Source organism: Corvus moneduloides, chromosome 5 (genome assembly GCF_009650955.1).
Source record: "Corvus moneduloides isolate bCorMon1 chromosome 5, bCorMon1.pri, whole genome shotgun sequence".
Lineage (NCBI taxonomy): Eukaryota > Metazoa > Chordata > Aves > Passeriformes > Corvidae > Corvus > Corvus moneduloides.
Window position 1 is genome coordinate 54,220,584 of NC_045480.1, and position 23,296 is coordinate 54,243,879.

The 23,296-nt window shown below is 36.6% G+C and overlaps 1 protein-coding gene across 6 annotated transcripts in view; it reads right to left on the minus strand.

Annotated features, from left to right (window-relative positions):
• The window catches only part of CCSER1 (coiled-coil serine rich protein 1), a 627,487-nt gene that overhangs the window by 222,148 nt on the left and 382,043 nt on the right, over positions 1-23,296 (minus strand). Inside the window, exon 10 of one of the 6 annotated variants that reach the window (XM_032109389.1) lies at positions 14,000-16,743. The exons of the other annotated variants lie outside the window; for them this stretch is intronic. Coding sequence (XP_031965280.1) covers positions 16,663-16,743 — 81 coding nt within the window. The 3' untranslated portion in view covers positions 14,000-16,662. Of the gene's footprint in view, positions 1-13,999; positions 16,744-23,296 lie in introns of those variants that run through there. 6 annotated transcript variants of the gene reach the window in all.

The following is a 23,296-nucleotide window of genomic DNA, read 5'->3' on the forward strand; positions in this document are numbered from 1 at the left end:
GCTCTAAAGATCAGGATGCTGCAGGACAAGCTGGTGCAGATGGAGCCCTCTGACCAATGCCCACTGACTCACACGGTGGCTCCACGACGACCAAATCCAAAGCTGCACAGAAAGCTGGAAACACTCCAGTTAGCACCTCGCTCTTGGAGTGCCATAAGTAGTGCAGGACTACATTATTAATGATTGCTTCTCTTCCTTCCTTCATCCAGCCTAGAAGAAAAATATTCATCGTGTCCCAGAAGATCTAGTAACAGTTGACTGAATAGCTGTCAAAAAAAAAAAAGAAATCAACATTTGGAGCTAATATACTATGTAAACATCTTCTTACTCCTATACTCCAGGGCTTGCAGGATGCTAGATTAAGGATAGAGCACAAAGACACTTCAGCTGAGTTTGGGGAATATATTTAAGGATGGGCGCTTCTGCAAACATTATGATAAATTTGTCTAGATGAAATATTGATGAACAGATATTTATCTCTCGCCAGCCCTACATTATTAACATTGAGTTTTCCTAGCAAACATTAAACTACATCTTTCAGGCTTCCCTTTCAATAGCTTCAGGGTTTCAGCACTATGGTACATATGGTAACTGAACTACTTTTAATGACCCAATTGAAAACACAGTTAACAAAATTAGTACTTTCACTTCCATTTATTCAGAAAAACAAGTCCATCCACTTACTGCATTTTGTGGAAGGCTGAGACTGATTACTCATTATTTAAAACATTTATGAAGCCTGGCAAGAGTATATACCCCAGGCACAAGCCTGAGCATGCTATGGCTTGAACTCCAGCTATTTCCACCCCATTTAAACTTTACACTGATTTCCACCTATCCCTGTGAATTCTCAAGCCAAAGTCCTGACTTCTCTGACCCCACATTTAAAAACCTGTTCGATCAACAGAGTATCAGGTTAACTTTTAGTTCAGTTCTTTACACCAGTGAGATATTACTCCTCCAGAGCACAAGAAGTCAGTCAAAGTTTGGACTCCATAGTCTTGTTCTGCAGCCCTGCCCAGTCCAACGTGAGCAGCAGCAATTGCATCACAGGTTACTCTTGTGGTGAGCTCTCCAAGACAAGGGACCACCCAAACACCTGAAATTCACTATCAACTATGGGGAAAAAGGAAAAAGCCATGCTCTCTTGTCCCTAGGCCCTCTGCTTTCAGGGAAACGCTAAGTGCTACACCAGCCAGCTGCAGCCTTCAGCAATGGCATTGCTGGGCCTCCTGCTGCTCCTTTCTTAAAAGCACTGGCTGGTCTCACACCCCAGGCAGCCTGGGCAGGTCCTCAGTCAGTGGCACCAAACCTGACAGGGAAGTGAATGCCTTCCTGAACTGGCTTTCCAGGTTGTCTGGGGAGAGCTAGTGCAAATTCAGTGGCAAACTGTCACTAACAGGTTTAGCTGGAGTGAATCACATCTTCAGGGAGGAGTTAGGCTTCCCTATAACCAACCTACTCCTCCCAGTTTCATGATACTGCCCTTTAAACTGTCAGACCTGCCTTTAAACAGCTCTCAAACTGAGACAGCCAGTAGAAAAACTGTTCACTTTTTGAAGAGTAAAGATGCAGATTCACAATATGAGTGATCAGCTCAGCGTTTCTGAAAGGAGCAGCAGGAAGACAGAAGTCCGCTCTGTGATGGAACTGAATCCCAGAGTGATCCTTCTCAGGTAACCTCAGATCTGTATCACTGAAGGCTGCTTTTTTGCTACCCAGGTTCCTATTAATAAAGAATTATTGGCATTTTTCTCTTTCCCACTTAGCTTTAATTGTCTCAACTTCACTATGGTTTATCTGCAACACTAAAGCTGCAGAAGAACTGATACACAAACAGTTTTTGCAGAAACTCTAATCTTAAAGATCCATGTCAAACAGTCTCTAGTATGGTTTTCTTCAAGCTATTCAGATTCCAGCAAATTCTCTGAACAAGAGACGGTTTCTTGCCTTTTGCTTATCTCCTTCTACTTCCTTTGGACTTTCACAAATTATTAATTTCCAGTCTTGAAATGCAGCCTCCAAAACACAGCAGAAATCTCAGGAAACTTTACCAGCACCCAGCTGACAAAAAAGATTATTTTGGGGTTCTTGCTGCTAAATTTCTGACCCACTTGTGTGCATATACACATATACAAAACATAGCAATCCCTCCCTGCAGATAACTGGCACTGCCACCGTAATCACTCTGCTTTTTTGAGGCATTGAAAAAGATGAAACGTTTAAACATGACATTTAAGTAATTACGACAGCATAAGCGAATACCTAAATGAGGACACACGTGGAGACTCAAATTGCCTTAGCAGTGATTACTTCCAGCTCTTGCAAGTCCCTGGCAAACATTATTACATAAATTACCACTGGATCACAACTTGTGGACAGCTCTTGAAGTTCAATAGCGACATTACTTTAAGAACAACAACACATAAATGATGCAGTTTAAGGTTTAAAAATAATTGCGAAACAGGGACCCACCGAATAATTCTAAGTTATCTAAATTGAATCCCAGTGAAAGAAGGGTTGTTCTATTTATAATACAATGTGTTTTGATCGGAATACTTTTGTCCAAAAAATCTTTAAACAGACAAAAGTAGACAAATTCTAGAGTAACAACTGTCAGAACTTAATAATCAGACTTGTACTTGTGAATAAGATCTGTCTCTTTTAAAGCTAAAACTATGAGAAAATTGCACATGTAATGTGAGGTAGGCAAGCGCACAGAAAACTGCAGAAATTTCAGTGACACAGCAGTGTCACAACATGTGAATTTGAATTAACCTGCTTTTTGTAGACCTGGAGAATTAATAGGAGGTTTAGAGCAAAGAGCTTGAATTCAGACCTTAAAAGAAGGGAAGTAACAGTCTGTGGAAGGTTAAGTAGATGCAACTAGCAATGAAAACTTGCATGAAGAGGATTGGGTTCAAGTTTTCTGAAATAAACGAAAACAGAAAACAATCATTTGATTAAAACATTTGAGAGAACCTTGTCTTTCTACTTTGATCCTAATGATGTCTTGTTGTTGAATACAGAATCTTTGTCTTTTTCTGGCCAAAAAAATTGCATTAAATCACAATTTTTTTAAAAAATAAGGTGCATTAAAAAGTGTGGTAGTGTCTCAACAGTCACAGATAGATCAAGCACTACTAAGAAATCCGACCTTCAAACACCAGGTAAGCCTCAGGAGTAAAAGAGCTTTTGTTGTTCTCCATTCAATTTTTTCTGCATTTGACATGTAATGAATCACCCTCCAATGGAAGCATATCACAAGTTTTCCCTGAAGACTTTTTTTGAGCAATTAGTAAACAAACCAAAAGCATAGGCATGTAAAAAGTTACAATAGTCATGAAAAAAACCACAAAACTGTTCCTTGAAACTGATGTCCATTTCTGATTCAGAAGAATGTGCAAGATACACTATAACCTGTAAAAGAAATGGTAATAAAGTTGGTAATTTTTAAAATACTACCAAGTATAATTACAAGCCCAAAAGGTGAAATTCATGGACTGATTGACAGACAGAAAAATGGTCCAAGGAGAAAGGACACTGGATAGTCTAACTACAGCTATCACTACCTTATTTTAATAACCTCTGAGTTAGGCTTACTGAGCTCTTTCAGTTTTCATAAACATAACTCCTCATCAGTTTGTACTACAGCTTTCCACATATTACATACAGATAATTTACCCACTACCACACCACTGAATTACATGACCAGAGGTAAAAAACAGGCTACATCTCTGACCTGCGTTCTATCTTACTTTATGAAGCCCAGTGTTAACACTGGCAGCAATGTCAAGACCTGCTCTGGAATCAATTTATTCAAATTAGAAACTCACACTAGTAGTGTAGAAAATACAGGAACCAGAATGATAAAATGTCTGAGGTCAAATGTATTTACAAATCTGTAGCAATCATAATTATTTCAGGTTTATTTATTCATACTATAGCAGGCACATCCAATAAACAAAACAACAAATGTTTCCCTAAGCAGGATATTATCACCAATTACTGTTAATAGCTATGATTTTATGAGATGGTTGAAGTGTAAGTATTTTTTACCTACTGTTAATAAATGTTTATAAAAAACATTTTTTGACTCATGGTAGGAAACCAAAAAAAGTTAAAATTCTGTGAAAGCAGTGAATGGATTTAAATACAAGATAATGATTGGGTTTCAGCTATGGGTTTTACTTTAGTTTCGAAAGAGGTAGTTTGTAATAGACCAGCTGCAAAAATAAGATCTGCTAACTTTTATTTTTAGCATATCATACTTGAAAATTAATACTTTGCTTTAACTACCACATTGTACAAATTACCCATTTCATCACAATGTGTATACATACTCTTTAATCTGCCTCTGGAAACAGAACCAAAAATTAAGGCCTCCAAGAAATTTTCTTTTCCTTCAGAATTTTAGGTTGTTCAGATCTCAAAATCTTGCATATAAGAATGGACAGAAAGTGTACATATATAAAATATTTTCTAAGATATTTATTATTACTGTTATCACAAGACATTTGTCATACTCCATACGGACCCATGCATTTTTAGTACGCCAGGATCAAGTTTATTACTACGTAAGGGTTTAACCTTCCAAGAATAAAATTCATCAATATAGTAAAAGGAAAAAGTTCAGCACTTCCCTCCTTTTTAAGTACAGGCAAATTCAATTAAACCAATAGCAATTGTTAAATAAAATGCCACTATTTTAATATGTCAAAAGATGAACCTAGATACAAAATCAGGTGTGAAATGTTTATGTTATTTTTCTCTGAGTAATTAGAAAAAAACTGTTTGCAAATGTAAATACAATGAAGCAGCCGTTAATTAGCACATGCAAATATAAGTTCAGAAAATTGCTTATTATCTACAATGTTCAAAATGTTAAGTTCTATTTATACAAATTTAGAGATTATAGTCTGTGTAATTAGGTATAAATTTTAAGGATATGCATTAATCATAATTTCTCTTTGCAAATAGGATTAATTAGTGTTTGCAATAGCATATGCAAGTGAAGATTAACTATGAATCACACTTGCTCAAGTAATAGACTAAATGAAGTCAGCATCACTTTTAAAAAAAGTATTTTTAAACAAAGAGAGCTATGTACCTCAGTATCATTTCAGAAACTTTCACAGTAAAAGAAAATATACAAAAGAACTGATCATGCCCATCCAAAAGGCAGTGCAATGCACGTTGCTTATGATGGACCAGAATTCCCTGGTGGAATGCTCTCATTTTGCACAGACCAGAATCCCAGGGTTCAGTGCGACAGCTGAGGAAAGGTGACAGAATATTCCCTTTTCCCTGCCTCAGAAGTGACAGAGAGCTGAATACCCTCACTGTGTCCCTCCACATAATGCACTGGTTCATTACAAAATGTGGTCTGACCACAACCTAATTGAAAAAGGCACAAAAGCCATACAAAGCCAGAGAAAGGCACAAATCTTAAAGTATTTTTGAATTTGGAGAGCTAAACAAAGGAACCAACAAGCAATTGCTGTCCCCCCTGTTTCTTGCATCTCATAAATAGCTTTTACTTCCATCTTGCCATATGTGTTCACAGGAACTGTACCAAAAAAAAAAAAAAATTTGTACTATTGTATTTATGTTCACACAAATGAACAACATATTCAATTTTGGATCCCATTAAAAAAAAAAAAAAAAGGCAACACCAAATCCCAAATCCCATCCTCCAGACTTACAAATTATTATTATTTCCTCTACAACCTACCAGCTCCTCATATTTTTATAAAAAAATTGTGCCTGGGTCACTTACATTACAAAGATATTTAAAATTCCAACGATTGTCTTTATATGAATCCACAATCAACATGAAGGTTTTTGGAAGATGTTGACTACAGCCAGTACTTAAAAGTAGTTTTGTACTTGGGCCAAAGTGCAACAAATTCAGTATATAAAGGCATCTCCTCGTAAGTTCCACATGTCTGCAAAATCTTCAGTGCAGGTAAGGCTCTGTGTACTGATCTGACCTTCTTCACCAACGAAGATACTATTCAAGATGAAAGTTTATATTTTGCTAAAAGAAGGCCTTGTATCTTAAATATTCAACAGTGCTACCTTAGAGCTTACTGGTGTATTACACTGCTAAAACTAATTGTTCTTCTGAAACAAGGAAACTACAGTAAGATGTTGAGTTACCAAAGTTAATATTTATTGCAGAAACCAACTTCACCCTTTTAAAAATATAATGTTATTAAAACAGACCCCAAAATAGCCCTTTGAATATCTTACTTTATATTAGCCTTAGAGATCCTTTGACACTCTATGCTGTGATTTGGATTTTGTTCCCATTTAGGGCTAGAGGTGAAATTGTAGTCCTTGTATAGGTAGTATAATCATGTACGATCATAAATTGGTTTGCCAACTTTGCTTAACCTACGGCCTCATAAATAATTTAGACAGCAGAAAGAAAAGTTTTCAAGCATGGCTATTAGCCACCTTGTGAAAGCCAGAGTTGCTACTGGCCAATTCCTACCTCGGCAAATTGATATTAAGAGGGTGTCAACACCACCACACCGCTTCTTATAATCACATATCATTAAATCAATTACTTGGGAAAGGTTGCATTGAATTCAAAGCACTTACAATGAGGAGGTAGCTTTTGTATATTATGGTATATCTAGTGCCTGTGTGCTACTTTTTACATAGAAAAATAGCAATTACCTAATTGGTGATTAAATAAAGCAAGCTAGAGACACATTCCAGCTCCCTTGTGGCTTTTTTCAAACCAGTTTCAATCTAAGGATGAGAATCTGAACTGCCCTGTGGATTAAATATTCCCTCTCCCAAAACTTGTCCTATCCCCACAGAGCTCTGCAAAGTAATTTAAAGGGAACATTTCAAAAGAAACCCTACATGTGGGTTTTCTTGGTTATTTTAATTCTGACTAAAGTTATGCAAAATAATAGAAATTAGTATGCAAGAAGGTGGTGTAATTAGGCAAAGAGCTCCTGCACTTCCAAGGGTCACTGCAATTCTATGACAGCTCTGCAGTTATCAAAACCAGGCCTAACTGGCAGAGCGTTTTCCCCATAGTGCAAGGACCAAAGCGACACCTATTAGACACAGAAAAACCTGTTGCAAAGATTATGATTAAAGTTCAGAGTCCACCATGTGGGTCCTCCACTCGCCAACTACAGCCAAAGCTTGCCACAGATGCTGACTCCGTAGTCAGATATTGGCTTCTAAAGTCAAAGCAGGTGAAAATGACAGCAAACAGTAGGAGAAAGTGTCAGAATATTTTAATATCCTCGTTATTATTTCTGGAGTGCCTGTGCACCAGTCAAAGCTTACTTGCATCAGTAACACTGAAGTGCTATTCAATATGCACTCAGGAAATCCACACCTGATGCAGCAACTCAACACTAACCAAGAGCTTGGAGAATACATTTTCAGGGAAAAAAAAGGAAAAGGATTTTGTGATGATCTTTGACGAACATATTTTCTTAACACAGGCATACAACCCATTTTTCAATAACTGATAGAGATGCTGAATAAGGCAAAAAATGTTAGTAAAAATTAAGCAATAACTTTTTCCAATCAGAAATTTTATTCTACACTCAGAAGTTTTCCCTCTTGGCTTCACTGGTACCTTCTTATAAACTTGCACTTCAAGACTTGAAGTTATTGCATGTGCTATTGGCACTATCTGTATGACTCCAAAGAAAATAAAAAAGACATATTTCAAGGAAAGATGCTGAGCAAGAATGAGAACTGCAGATGGGGAAGATGACGGTTCACAAAGGAACACAGGAGTAGCATGGAAACCAAAGTGCTAACAAAGAAAAAATCTCAGAACTAAAGGAAGTAAAGAAATAATAGAGAAGGAGGAGATACAGGGAGGAACAGAGACTAGGGAATTAGAGAATTGTAATGGGTCAGTGAGCCAAGCTTACAAGACTAGGAAGTGAAAGTACTAGAAGTTTCCAGGGAACATTTCAAAGAAAGATAGGATAAAAATATATATTAAAAAATTGAACATTTCATTAAATATATTGTAGAGTCTTCATCCCTGATGCCATCCCCAGTGCCTCCCCCGCTTGCACCTTCCAAAAGAAAATAGTTTCCTGTAGGCAGCAGACCATTTTCAGAAATAATGCATTTGTTAACCTGTGAGAACTGACCTAGACTTCAGTCTTGGGAGAGGTGGAAGAGGGAAAATATGTCATGCACTGTGGGAGGTTTCCCTGCTATTTATTTTAAATATCAACATCAACTTTTACACACACACAAACACTGGAACAAATTTATGCAAATAAGGGTTAGAGAATAACATTTCACATTACTGTTGGGGTTATATTTAATGAGTGCTGGCAATGCTTTTAGCAAAAAGAAAAAAACTTACTATGTGCAAAAGAAACCCCAAATAACTAAGAAAATGTGCAGAAGGGATTTTGAAAGACTCACCCTAAAGCCTCAGGGTAGTTCAATACAACGTTCTGGCACCCCAAATTGAACATGGAAGCTGAGTCAAGCTGCTCATGTTTCCTTATCCTTCAATCAAAACAGAGCTTCCTCTGGCTACAGGTATTGAGCCGTACACTGTAAATATTTCTGTAGTTTTCTCAGTCTGATGGCTAAGAAAGTCTGAAGCAGCAGCAGGCTTCCCCTGGGCAAGAATGACCTAGACAACACGACAGTTCTGTAACCTGGCCTTTGAAAGGCCTCCTGTGAAAAGGAGGTGAAATCTTGCCATGCAAAATCTTGAGTGGATATGATTTGCCAGGTGCATTTAATGAGATTTTTATTTGGTCTTGCAATAATCTGCTCAAATTAATACAAGAACAAGATGAATATTTTATGAACACATGGCCCCAAGTCTTTGAACATGTTTTTTTATGCTTATGCAGAAATACTGGTACTAATCACAGATTAATTAATTTTATCAGAAGTAAGGGAGCACATTATATTCACTATTTACAACCAAAGGGCAAGAGGAGCAACAGCTAGAACAATGCAGGATAGAAACAAGGCAGAAATGAGTGTCTTCGGAAGGAAAGCTGTCCAATGTTGTAAAGATATTAAATTTGCCCATTACTATAACATTAAGTAACTCACCCAGAGTTTTAAAGAGCTGCAAGAATTGTATGAGCATTGTGCAACATCAAGAACTGTGAGATCTGTTCTAAAGTCCAGGTTAGCAATATGAAAGGGGAATATCTCACATCAGTGCTCTCTTTCCATCCTCCCAATTTACTGTCCTAGGACCTAAAATAATCTAAAATAATCTAATTTGTACATCTGCATGGTCAGCTGAAAATGGTTGTTCTCTATGCAGCCCAAATTGACAGCACACAGTATAGCTTTCTTGATATTCCCTTCAGAGTATTTTACAAATAGTTCAAGAAAACCAAATGGTGGGTAAACAAGTTTTACAGGAATTTCTTTCTTGGTAGAAGATAGAATAAACCAATATCATTTACTAGACACTTAAAAAGACAAATGAAATTACCTTAATCTCCACAGAACTGAAAATGGCATTATTTTCTTTCCATAGATTTTGAACATAGTAGCTAGCATTCAGAATTACAAAAAAAGGTATCACTTCCTAGTCCCTGAGAATTATTCTGTATGAGTAGTTTCACTTTAAATGTATTTTTTTTCTCTTTCCTTCTGCCTAAAAATAAGCAAAGGACTGAGGCAAAACAGAATTAACAAGAAAAAGTGTGACTTTCCGATTTTTAGTATTGTTGAAGTTTTAGAAGCATGCTTTATGGGTGATAAAAATCATGTTTTATAGAAAAGAAAGGAGAGGATAAGCCAAATGGGACTGTAATGTGGAGAGAGAATAAAAACAATACAGCAAGATAAAAGGAAATGAGCAAAGAAGCAACAGCAGGGGAAAATAATGAGCCAGAACAAAAGCCCCACCACTAACAGAGTTTGCAAATATTTCCAACAGCAAGAGAAATTTGCAGACATAGAAACAAGAGAAAGGAAAACAGAAAAACCCGGTGTTTAGGAATGGAATCAACCAATTAATTTCTTCCCTTCCTCCTTAAGGGATGCAATGCCCAGCTTCTGTAGTGAAAAAAAGAGGTCCCTTGGCCTGGGGCATCAGTGGAAGTCGATGGATGAATGCACAGTAGTCATCACCAACAGCACCAGTCTCAGTGAATCCAGGTATTTTGGAACAGGAATTACATTGTTCCACTAGTTTCTGAATTTGTTGTGCAGCTGAACTCACACCTCCAATCAACCACTTTATAATATTCATCTCTCACATGTTAACAGATCTGTAACTCCACGGAAGCTTTTTCCTAACATAAAAAACAATTTTAAGATTATTAATGTTTGTGCCATTCAGGTCAGCTCAGGGGTTATGCTTTGCTGTTGTTTGCTTTCCCATGAGTTTATGTGGCACTGTGTTGGCAGCAGGAGGGCTGCAGGGTGGCCTCTGTGGGAAAAGATCAGGGGCTGCCCAGTCCCAAAAAAATGCTGCCAGGCAGCTCCATAATGGACCCACACACAGGCCACAGTGAGCATCACTGTGGTGCTGGTGGCATCTCTGTGAGAACATATTAAAGAGCAAGAAAAAACACCAGGATGCAGGGAAGTGAAGGAAAAAAAAAGGATGAGAAGGTGCTCCAGGCACTGAAGAAGATATCCACACTGTGGCATCTGGAGAGAACTGGACTGGAGCAGATGGATATGCCCTGAAGGAACTGCAGCCCATTGAGAGCCCACACTGGGGCATCTCCTGAAGCACAGGAAGACACTCAGGTCAAGATACCAATTAAACCCAGGAAAGCACAAATGACACAACCTCTTAGCCCTGCCTCGAGTTCACTGAAATGCTCTCATCATTCCCAGAGAGTCTGATAAGTAACATTACCTGTGGCTTCAGCTCATTTTATATTTAGATTTGCAATTCAGCAAGCTTCTCATGCAAAAAAAAATGGGCTTACTTCTGTCCAGTTGTAAGAATGATTAAAAATTCCTGGATGTATTTTGCTATACATAAATGTGTGTGTAAATATATACATATACAGTGCCAGGGGACACTCCCACAAGTGTCTTCTTCAAAGAAACTTGTGACAGTGGGAGTATGAGCAGAAAAGCCAACTGTTCATCATTAGTCTCAGAATTTTTGTTCATGTTCTGCAATTACTTGAGTGTTTTTCAGGCTACCTGGATGCTTGAAAAACATACAGGATCTCAAAAGCTGACTTCATTGAAGCCTGATAGAACCACTGAACCGGTCCATTTGCAAATTTTACCTCTAACCAGTGAAACTTTTCCTTTTTCATGTTGTCTTTGTTTCTGTAATACCTGAAACGTGGCAATTTCTTAAGGGTTCTCTTGGCAGAATTTATTCATAACACAACAGGACTCCTGTAGTAGATTTGTCTTGCATTAATCTTTTCTCCTGAATCGTTTCACAGACTGGAAAATGAAATAATAGACGTACACACGTACAGAAAGTTATATTCACGCAGATGCTTTTTAATACTTGCACACTGGGAAGCTCAGGTATTTGATGTGTGCACTTAAAACTGTTTCATAAGTTTGAGATACGAAGATTCTAGTGCCTCCATCACCTGTTTCTCTTATGCAGTTGTGCTTTCCTCACTCTTTGCTTAAAACGTAATACGTCAGTGCAGGTGTTGGCATTTCTCTCCAAATATTCGACAATATGCATGCACCATTACACAATACAGATCAAGCCCCTCTATTTTAGTATCAAATACAAAGCTACCACTTAATTTCACCATGAAACTTATCATTAACAGCATCACCATCTCTTCCTTGGTGTTTTTAGATGAATTAAATTCTCCGTGAAAGTAATGAAGCTGGTACTGAATACGAAGTTGTAATATGGTATCTAATTCATGCACTTTCAAATCCAGAATGATTTAATACATGCACACACAAAAATATATCTTTGCAAGGTTTTTTCTGGAATGCATTTGCTAGCAGCCAAACAGAACTTTTTTTTTTCCTTTTATTGCTGGTATCCAGTAGATTCTGCTTTCAATTTAATGCCTTTTTGTACAATACAAAAAAAAATATTACTATTTCCCAAATCTCATTTATAATCCTTTCCCTTCATGCTCCTTCTTGCTGTTTTATCATTAATGTTAATATTCTGTTGACTCTTAAGAAGTAGAAGCCTCTATTACTAAAAATGAATAAATGAATACTAAGAGAGCACTGTTTTGAAATGAAGGCCAAGTATGGATATAGCTCTCACTGCACCTCTATTGAGGAAGAAATAGTAATAGGTCAGGGATAGAAATGGCACTTTCTGTTTCATTAGTAAAACATATTATTATATACTGGTTTTATCCTCCTAAGTTTTAACACTTACCTAAAAGTCTAAAGCATATCAAGCAGTTTAAACTAGTGAAGCGACCAAATAGTGTGAATATACCCTGGTTAAAACTGGGTAAACTCAGTTTCAGAAGATAAGCCACTGATCTCCTATCTACTAAACAATGAAATTTCTAGCCCTTTCACCATGCAACTTAGTACCTATGCCCCCAAAAAGTCTTAATGATCACATTACAAATTATTTTAAATGCCTTTTATAAACACAATAACCTACAGGAATTCTTTATTGCCCCAAATGCATATTGAGTTACAGCAGAATAACTCCTATGCCAGTACTCAAACTGTTCTGTGTTTTCATATTGAAATTGCTTCAGAAGATTAATTTTTAAAAATCCCAAAAATAAAATGCTGACTGAAAAAAAAATCTGCCTTCAATTCAAGCAGGATGTAACATTTCTGCCTCTCTATACTACCCCAGGTTTTTTGAGACTTGTTTGCCTCTTTGAATGCTCATAACTGTTAAAATCACTCATTCCTTCTCAGCCTTTCAACATTTACCAGGGAACATTTCCTCTAGCTGTAACATTTTTGCACCATTGTTACTTTCAAGCCCATTCACTCAACTTCTACTTTTCCCCCTCCTGTGCTGTACAAAACAGTCTTGCAGTCGCACATTCGGAAGTCCCTGGAGAAAAGTGCAGAAAGCAAACTCAGGTTAGCTGGTACCACTTGCAAAGCATCAAATGGAGACAAACACTGTGTGCTAGTTAAAATAACAAAGCTCTGCACCTGTTAAATGCCAATGCTCAGAATGAGAACAAAGTATTTTGCCAATACAGTTTTACAGTTGTAACTCTGTTAACGCGGTGTTACCATTGCTTGGAACAAGACACAGCCTTTGGATCAAGCTAATGACATGGACACCAAGATCTGGCTTTTGTCTGGCTTACTTGGGTATTTACAGAATACTTTATTTCTGGATATTTACAGGATAATTTACTTAAGCTCTAAAGGACAGTTATCAAATGACCAGGTTACTATTACCCTTTTTGCACCAGCTGTTCAGCTTTTTATAGCTGTAGGTGTAACACCTTTTACAGGATTTACTTGGCAATGGTTTGGTGGTGGGGAGGAGGGCAGGGTGGCTTTGTCAGCTGGAAGTTTATCTTACAAATAACAGGAACAAGCACTTACTCTGTGAATGATCTTCCAGTAACAAGCAGTCCAACTAATTACAGGCATTGGATGACACCAGAGGCTCCATGGCTACGAAGTTACTCACCATCAAAGGAAAGAAATCTTTGGAGAGTGGTAAAATCAGTCGTAAGGGTAACAGAGATGTCACATAAACTTGAAATCAATGTAAGAGCAAGGTGTACAGCATGTTAACAAACATACAAGAGAGATCCCAACTGGATTCCAGAATGAGGAGAAAGAAATGGATGTTACTATCAGACTCCAACAAGCAGTTGTGATAGCAGATTTACTGCAACACTCCCACAACTGACCAGAAGCCACTGCCCTTCAGATCACAAGAGGTTGTGCAAGAGTGAGCAATAAAATACATCAATGAAAGAGATAGGTACTAGGAACATTATATGTATTTAATTTTTGACTGTTTGAACTAGATGTGCTAGTATCACACACTGTCGCTGTTGTACTGAGGACGGCGAGAAGAACGACACAGAATTCAAGTCCAGGATAAAATGGGATTATTTAATTAATTACAAACTCGTTTATATAACTTGGCTCGCAATAGAGGAATGATAGGATTGACCCATCGGTCAACCACCCACCAAAGTGATTGGCTGAAAGGAATAGTTCCCATTCTCAAAATATTATTCTCAGTGAACCAAAACAATATCCACTGCATTCCACAACAACCTGCACCTGCAAAATAGTTTACAAAATAGCAAACCATTTCTCAGCTAGTTTGTGTGAGAACGGAGACTTTCACAGGAGGCTGTAAAACGCTGGAAAAATTTTTCTGCTAGCTTTTTTAGCATCTACAACTCTCTACTGCAATAATAATTTTTAAAAAATCTTTGATCAGACTGTTAAGACTTTAATTAAACTAGCATTAAGTTCTTGCCTATGCATACAAAGTATTGATTGTGTATCCTTGAAGTCTGAATAGTACTTGTCAATCATGATTTTTTCTAGATCATTCAAATGCCATGTGAGCAAAATACCAAACCTGAGTAATTTTTATTACTATATTCCTGTATTTTGTATAGTTATAAAGTTGGTATAGCTGTAAAGTTACAGAAAAATGAAAATAAACCAAAGAAATGACAAAAAAACAGGTATTGGTAATTATGGGCAATTTCATGGGAAAGCTAAAAACCCAACTCTTACATTCTACCCCAAAAGCTAAAGTGCTGAGTTCGGATTTGCATTGAAATGACAGCTACTTGCAACACCTCTATGAAGCAACAGATGCAGAAATAAACTAGCTCTTTGAGTATTTTAAAGTATTCTTTCACAGACTTAGGAAGAATGGGCAAAAAGCTTCTTTATTTAAAAAGTGAAACTAATTTTCTTCTCATTGGAATCCTGAATATATTTATTTTCTTCTACTCTTTTCCTTTCACTAACTTACACAATTTTTCATAAACCTCTCCATTATCCATATTTATTTCTTTAAGTGAAATACAGATCTCTGTGCCAAAAAGTCACAATGAAAAATGTTCTCTCTATCCTCTTCCAAAGAGCAGTATCTGACAAAGACTGAAAATATTACCATAATAAAGACAGTGATGAAAAAAGGAAGTGTGACAGACAGCAGCAAGAGGTAGGCACTCTATGCTTATCAATGATTACAAAAAGGACTTTTGTCCAAGAAAAGAAGGAAGAGTGGTAACAAGTGAAGTTCAACAAGGAAGGTCAAGTTCAAAAGTATAATATGCACATGCTTGCTTCTGTTGTTTCTTTAAATTACGCATTTGCTACTTAATTGCTTTTACAAAGCATTTCCAACATGTACAGTAAGAACTATGCAATTATTTACACAAAGAAGTTCCAGGCAGCCTGACCAAAAGGACAAAAGAGATACTGAAGGATGACTGTTAAGACCAAAGAAAAGACAATGTAAGAATGAGAAACAGTAACATCATGTTAAGTGGTACAGTATCAGCTAACATAATGCAGTATTCCCCGTGAAGAAGATTCATTCACTTTAAAGGCTGGCATGAATATTTAGCTGAATACTTTTATTTTCAGTTCTGCTTCATTTAAGAATAACTGGTAAAATGTTATTTTTGAATGAATGCAATATGTCCTCTGTTTGAAATTAGAGCTACAGGTGCTAAAATGTTGCTCCAGTTGAGTAACTGTTCGTATTATGTACTGTGAGGCCTAACTGAAATGGCATAATAAAAAGATTCAAGCACTGTTTCTTGTTAGTAAGAAAATATGTTAGGGGAAAAGGTTAATGAATACTGCTGGCACAAGCAGCTTCTTATCTTACCTGGTAAGGGTGGGTGCAGAGCACATCCTGGTGAATGAAGTCATTCCTAAGTAAGGTTACACTGAAGCAACCCACAGTGGTGAACTTCACTGGTTTCTTGCTTAGTAAAGCCCTAAACTTGGAATTACCCTTCCCCACCTACCCACCCCTCTGAACAACTAGGATCCACTCAAGTAGCAGAGTCATGCCCAGCAAACACAATGTTTACTTTGCTCACATTGATGCTCTCTTAGTAATGTCTCTTAGAAGCTGCAGGAAAATTAGATAGAAAGTACAGTAAAGCAATGATTCTAATGGATTAAAAAATCAGAGTGTATGTCTTTAGGATCAGCGCTTCTATTTCCTGGGATAAAGCTGGGTAAATTCTGGCCTTCTAAAAGAGCACCAAGTACCCCACAGGAACGTTTCCTGAATCCCACAGAATTATGTACATCATTATGAACATTTATCAGATAGACCACATATTGAAAGGTCCCGACCTTGTATTCACAGTCAGCACAATAGTATTATTACTGGAGAAGGAAAAATACATGTTTTAAAAAATAATGGCTTCTTCAGGTTTCCAGATCTTGAAGATATATTTTTTCAATCTCAAAGAGAGAAGCATGACTGAAGGATTTTCTTACTTGCAGTGAATCACCAAGGGATGACTAAGTGCACAAAATGACAAGAATAATTTTTTATTTCAGATAGTAACTTTGTCATAGCTTACTAATAATTTATTCATAGATACACTTAATAATGAAGATACTGCCAAAAAAGTGATGTTTGACTGTTCATAATACAAATATTATATTAAGTAGTAGAGTTTTGCCAGCAATGATAACTTGCAGCTCATTTCATATACAGCAGTATTTAATTATATCCGTAAGTGCAGAGTGTCCAGATGTTGCTTTTTAATTTAATAATGATGGAACCAATGAGATGCTGATAGGTTTGTAAACTAAGCCTTCAGAACAGGGAGAGTTCCACAGGGCCTTTAAAAACAAACAAAACAAACAAACAAAAAAAGAAAAAAAAAAGAAAAGAGAAATGAAATTAAATGAAATCTTAATGATGCATGGTTTGATGGCAACACAGAGTAAATGAAAAACGACTGTTTCTGCTGTATGCAGTCATGCAGGCAGCACGTAATAATAAAGCTTCTTTCACACTTATGATCAACACAGCAATGAATCAAGTGGCAATGCAGAGAAAACCAGGAATATGACTGGTCAGCTTGCGCAGGTCACCATTCTAGTCAGAAAACCCTTATGTACAACAGATGCCGTATTTTCACAGGAAAAAGGTCACCAGACTGAGCCAGTCTATGCTAACAGAGGAAATCTACATGCAACATGCACACAACATTAAAACATCTCCACATTACAATAAAACTGTGTAAGTAGATCATTCTGTAATAAAAAGCAGTCACCCTAAATGTACTGATGTAGCAAAACCCATACACATTGCTTATAATGCAGTGGCTACCCATGCCTCATTTCTCGATTTTGTTTGTTGATCTTTTCTTCAAGGTGAAATAAATTTTTTCTCCTTTTTAAGAAAATATAATCAAGGCCTATTACAAAATGCTGCTATTTTTTATAATTTTTGATTGTTGTTGAGCATATTTTACTCAATTCCCAGTTCTTTCTTTTGAACAATATCCAAAAGGTTTAGTGCAGCTATTTTCTGTCGTTACAAATAAGACACTGCTGGTATTCAACATAATGCATGAACAGAGTCAGCAAGGTATAATCTAGTGGATGACTTTTTTATTTCAAATAAACCTTTTCAAATATCCTGTCAGTGTCCTACTTCTTTCTATCCTTAATGTAACAGGTCAGAGTGGATATAGTAAAAACATGCTATTAATTCTAGGGATAGCTGCTAACTTAGTTCCTGCTGAGAATAGTCATGAACTGCTTGGCAGCATCTTTGCAACAGAAATAATGCAACTCAAACACACTGAAAATACACTGCTGCAAATAAATTTTGGTAAGTCATACTCGTAAGTACAGCACAAAAATTTAACTAAAGTAAGAAATGAGACAAAAAGTCTAGATGGATATACTTAAGTGAAAAAGTCAACTTCTGGAGAACTCTAAGGAGGAGACCGTGATGGAGCTAAAGCAGAAAAAGTGAGAAGAGTTTTGTCTTAACCCAACAAAACTTCTAGGATGAAAAATTAGGAATATCTAAAAAGCTTTCTTTGCTTTTCCCCCTATTCCTCTCCCCCACACCAAGACATCTATGCAAAAATTAGTAAGTTTGGTCAATACTTCAAAGTACCTTGTATTTTTATTGCATTTACAAAGCAAGATAGCAGCAGCATAACTGCAGCTACAAAGCCAGAAGAAGGTTATGACAGAAAAATGCAGAACAAGTAGAAAGATTCAAAACTTAAAAGGCAAGAAAAACATTGCACTGTTATTGAAGATTATACCACAGGAAAACTGTTTTTTAAAGATTCAGAGACTACTTGTATTATATTAATTTTGGGTCTGAGAGGAAATTCAGTTATAATATTCTCATCTTACTTCAAATATTTAAACAGCACAGAGCTTATCTATAAAAGCATCCAGAAGCCAACTTGCATGCCACAAATCAAAACTGAAGATCATTCATACCAATTAATCATCACTACCGAATGCAAATTTTATTGTTCTTTACTCCTAGAGATAGCAAAATTAAATGCAGAATACCCTGTTGATAATCAGCCACAGAATGAAAGTGTCTTTTTCATGTGGCACACCTCAGTTTCTGTTCCAGGACCCATTTACTGCTGAAGCTTGTTTATGAGAAAACCTGTTATCATTTTTTCATATAGTACCACAAACACCGAACCCTCAGCACAAGCATTTGTCCTCTGGCAAATTTGGCACCAGTAACTTGAACTGTTTTTCCTTGTCGTGAGCAATTGTAACAATTCATTCCTGTTCATGACTTGGTCATTAAATGTAATTCAAACACCATGTATGTAGGGGTTTGATGGTGAAGCAATGTTTCATAAGGGTTGGTGGAAGGCGATCATTAAAACCAAAAAAGTAACATCCTAGTTTGGCATCATCAAAGTTTGACAATTTGCACACATAGGACACCCTAAAACACACAGATTTCGAAGTCGTATAGTAAAAAGTGAAAATTGGACATGAGGAGAGAAAATGAATGCTAAAGGAAGTTGTAGGAAAGGATGTAGCATATCAAGAACAACTTGGATATCCAGATATGAACAGATACACAGACATACAAATCAAAGCAAATACTGAAATGGTTAATGGCTGGTTTCATTTCTAAAGGTATTTTTTAAAATAGCAATTTTGCATTATATTATGCACAAGTTTGTATTATTTCCCTGTATAAATTAGACAACAAACTCAGAGACAAAACAAATAAATGGAAAAAAATAACCTAGTAGTAAAATACAATAGCAGATGGACATCAGTCTCCACGGCAAGGAGGGGAGGCAGAAGTGGGATGTATTTTTCAGTTTAGGTGGCAAAACACAACTCACTTCATGCTGTAACAAACTACACAATACTTACAGCAGGAACATATTTAGATTAAAATGGAAAGTTCAAGAAGTTCAAGTATTTCAGTATTCTGTTCCCCTGCCTTCCTGAAGGAGAGGACACAATGCAACACAGTCCCTTTACAGCACCCATAGTCCGTGCTGGATGCTGGGGAGGAAAGGGGGCACAGCAGGGAGGCGGATGGAAACAGTTAAAGCATCCAACTCCATGTCTTCCACTCCCTCCTAATGAAACACAGAAGGCAGTGCCCAGGTTTTGAGAGGTTAAGGGAGGCATGCTGTCCAAGGTAATGCACAGCAAGCTACAAAACAAATACCCTAAAATATGTAAGGATTTTAATATTGCATGATTGTACAAGTGACAAAAGTCAGTGCCTTCTTATCTGCCACACACTGTTATAAAACAGAGTGCTGGTGATCACCAAAGAAAGGTACTTTTTGTCTGTAGCTGTGCAAACCACACTGCAGCAATTTGAGAGCAGCAGTACACAGGTTTGTTGTCTGAGACATCAGATGCATCATACAAAATGTAAGGACCACTATACTGGAAAGAACGCTCATTAAACAAGGAATGAGTTTAGGACCAGTCCAAAACCTGTTTACATCAGCTTTACCCTCAGTGTGAAAGACAAAGAATAAACAGAGTAGCAGTTCTGAGATACGAAACCTGTAATATCAGCAGAAGGCAAACACAGAAAAGACATTGCAGAAATATGTCAGCTCTTAGGAATTTCTACTTTGTGGAGAATAAATCTAAGTACGAACTCTTTTAATCCAAAGGCTGATAAAGATTGACAAAGTGGTGCTGAGTTGTACTTCACTTGGTAACAGAACTAATTGTCCTATGATTGTTTAATTCTGTTTTGAGACACATTTTAATGAAAACTAATCAGTATTGGCACATCCTGCAGAGTGCTTGTGTGATGCCTGCATGATACTTTGGACTACCTATTTCACTAGCAGCCATTATTAGATTTGTACCCCTTAACATGGTCTTGTAATCAGTCCCAGTGCTAGCTGACTGCATCTATTCCTCTTCCAGTCCATTTTAGCAACTTGATCGACATGAAAGATATTATTCCTTGATCTCTCAACAGAAGAAGACTTTGCAAGCACAGGAAGGTGAAGGAGGTTAAACTGGCATTGATTATTGAAAACACATTAATAATTTATTACTTAGCAGCCTCGACATCAATCTGTTGTGCACATGGCTCTTTCTGCAAGACTCCCAAGATGCCTTAAATGACTCTCAGTATACATATTGGAAAACAGAATAAATTTAGGACTATCATAACATGAAGATTCCTTGACGTGCTGCACTAAAAAGCACCTAGCCTTTATGGAAACCCTGAGTACTTTCCAATGTCTTCCCTGGAATACATGCAGTAGTTATTTTATTTTACTTTCAACTTCCTCAAGTAGTAAAATGGTCATGTTAATCACTTAAGGACACTGTAGCATTTCTCATCATGGAAGACCCTCTTTCGTCCTTATCAAAAACTATTTTATGCTTTATGTTTTAATTCCATAATTAAGTTTTCTATTAGACCTTTTTAACACAGAAAAGACATAAAGGAGTTTGCTTTCCAGTTCAAACAGCTCTTTGTAAGAAACATTATCTTTACTGCTACAGACCTTATCTTCTACTTGGTTGCTAAAACAGTACTCTAAAGCAATTTCCACTGAAATATCTCTGTGTGCTGTATGGGAAAAAAATCAGAGCTCTATCCAAAGTATTTTCCAATAATTTAAAGGTCTTGCAGGAGATCGCATCATCTAAACTTTACTGATGACCTTGACAGTCAGATTCTGACTGTAATTACATTATAGCTGCTACCATAAAATACACAATAACAACTTCCATTCTGGTAACCACTCAAACACTTACCCAAAACACTCACTCAATACTGTTTAAGATTTGGCAGGGCAGTCCACAAAAACAAGAACATTTCCTCCCTGTGAAACACTCCATTTCCTCCTTCTTCACCTATTCCCTTCTAAATATAGACTCGCCTCCAGCTTTTTTTCATTACTGTACACCTTACAGACAAAAGGATTAATTCCTCATCTAAGTCAAAGTCAGAACTTCCATTTACTTTTAATGACACATCTAAATGAACTCCAAGGCTAAAGAGTGGTCTCTTAACTACTGGAGATGTTGTCCAGAAGTCAAAAAAACCCAAGCAGTGATTTATTTTGAGGGCTAACCTTCTCAGCTTTTTCAACTGCAAAACAGGCAGCTTTTAAGATTACACAGTGAAACAAAAGAATATATGAGAATATAAACTAAACTGCTCATAGAGGCACTGTATTAAGCATTTCTGAATTATTACACTGTGTAATGTATATCAGTATTCATACTACACAAATTCCTGGTAGCACTTTCATCCAACTATTTTTAGCTTTTAAATGTGAATTAAGGAAAAAAATAAAAATGCGATTTTTTTTTTGTTTTTTGTTTGTTTATATGTTTGTTTTTTTAATTAAAGCAGCATATTTGTAATGATGAAATGAAGTTAAATTTTCTTCTTACCTCTTAAACCAGATCTTAAGCATTCAATGTATACTATTCTCAGAATGTGTGACTAACAGGGTGAAAATACATCTTGTAGTCTTTGATCTATTTTTCTATTTAATCAGATTTATATTATCACAGTATTCTTGTACTGTAGTATTCTTGTACTGACATCCTGAATAAAATGATGTACAGATACTACTTGCCACAGTTACAACTTGCTCCTTAAAATCTCATGCAAAAGCAAAGAATGTAAATGCAATTGCCACTTGGATTCAACAGAAACACAGCTGAACCAATCATTAATAGGTATCCTTCACAGAAAAGCTGCATAATCAGATAAACAGAAGAGCAAAAAGTTTTAACAATATTACAAAAAGTGTTAACACTATTTATTTGCACATTCCTCCTCACTCAGTTCCCCTCAGTGTGAGCGTAGCAGGCTTGTGTTATTTCTGTATATTAGTTCAAATTTCTCTGCAATCAATCCCTTGGAATAGAATTCTCACAAGTACTCTGCGCCAGATTAATCCAGGTGAAGTGCTATTCCATAGAAAAACATTCAACATTTCCTTTTTTTCTTGCATTGCAACAGCCTGGCTGAGATAATATATTATTGCAACCATGACAAGGTAGGCATTTTACCAAGGAAGTCTGAAAAATATGTTCCACTAATTGACGAGAATGCTGCTAAAGAAAAGGATTTATTTAACTTATTGTTGTTATTATGACATTTAATACTCAAATCTCACCCAGAAAATTGTACCTGTTTGTGGGAGGAGGTTTTATGTTATTTTTTACTCCCAACCAAACTCCAAGGGAACACAGACTGGAAAAAGGGAAAAAAGATATAATCTGCTAACAGCATGAATCCCTGAAGCATCAGTACCACATATTTGATTTGGGAGAAAACAACCAAATGCATAAGTCACATCTGCTTAAAAGAAACCCAAGCAAGCAACATAACCCAAAAATAAACAAGACAACACAAAAAATTCCACAAACTACATGTTTTCTGTTGCCATTTTCAATGGAAGACTTTTATTTAACATCTAATGTATAGATGTTAAATAAAGTTTTGCTAAGGATAATTAGTCACCAAAGAAGTGGATATAGTATTGCAACATACAAAGATGTTTTAAATATTTTTGAATATTATGGATTTTTCAGCAGTAATATATACACACCTCAGAGGTTCAGTAAACTCCACCAGACATGACTCCACAGACACAGTAGAACATAAGGGTTCATGTTTGGTAACCCACAAAAAAGAAGTTAGTGCAGATAAAACTTTTCATATTAAAACGTGAAATTTTGATGTTTCTATCCTCAGAAGACAAAACTTTAATGGTCCACTGACACAAAACTGAAAGGAAGGTTTCAAAGCCTGCTTTAATTCCAGAGTTCTTTCCATAAATTTGAATCAGCATGTTGATCTACACCAATGCACAACCGTGGCATTACTTTTCCGAACAGTTTTTGTTACTAATTATTGCCAGACTTT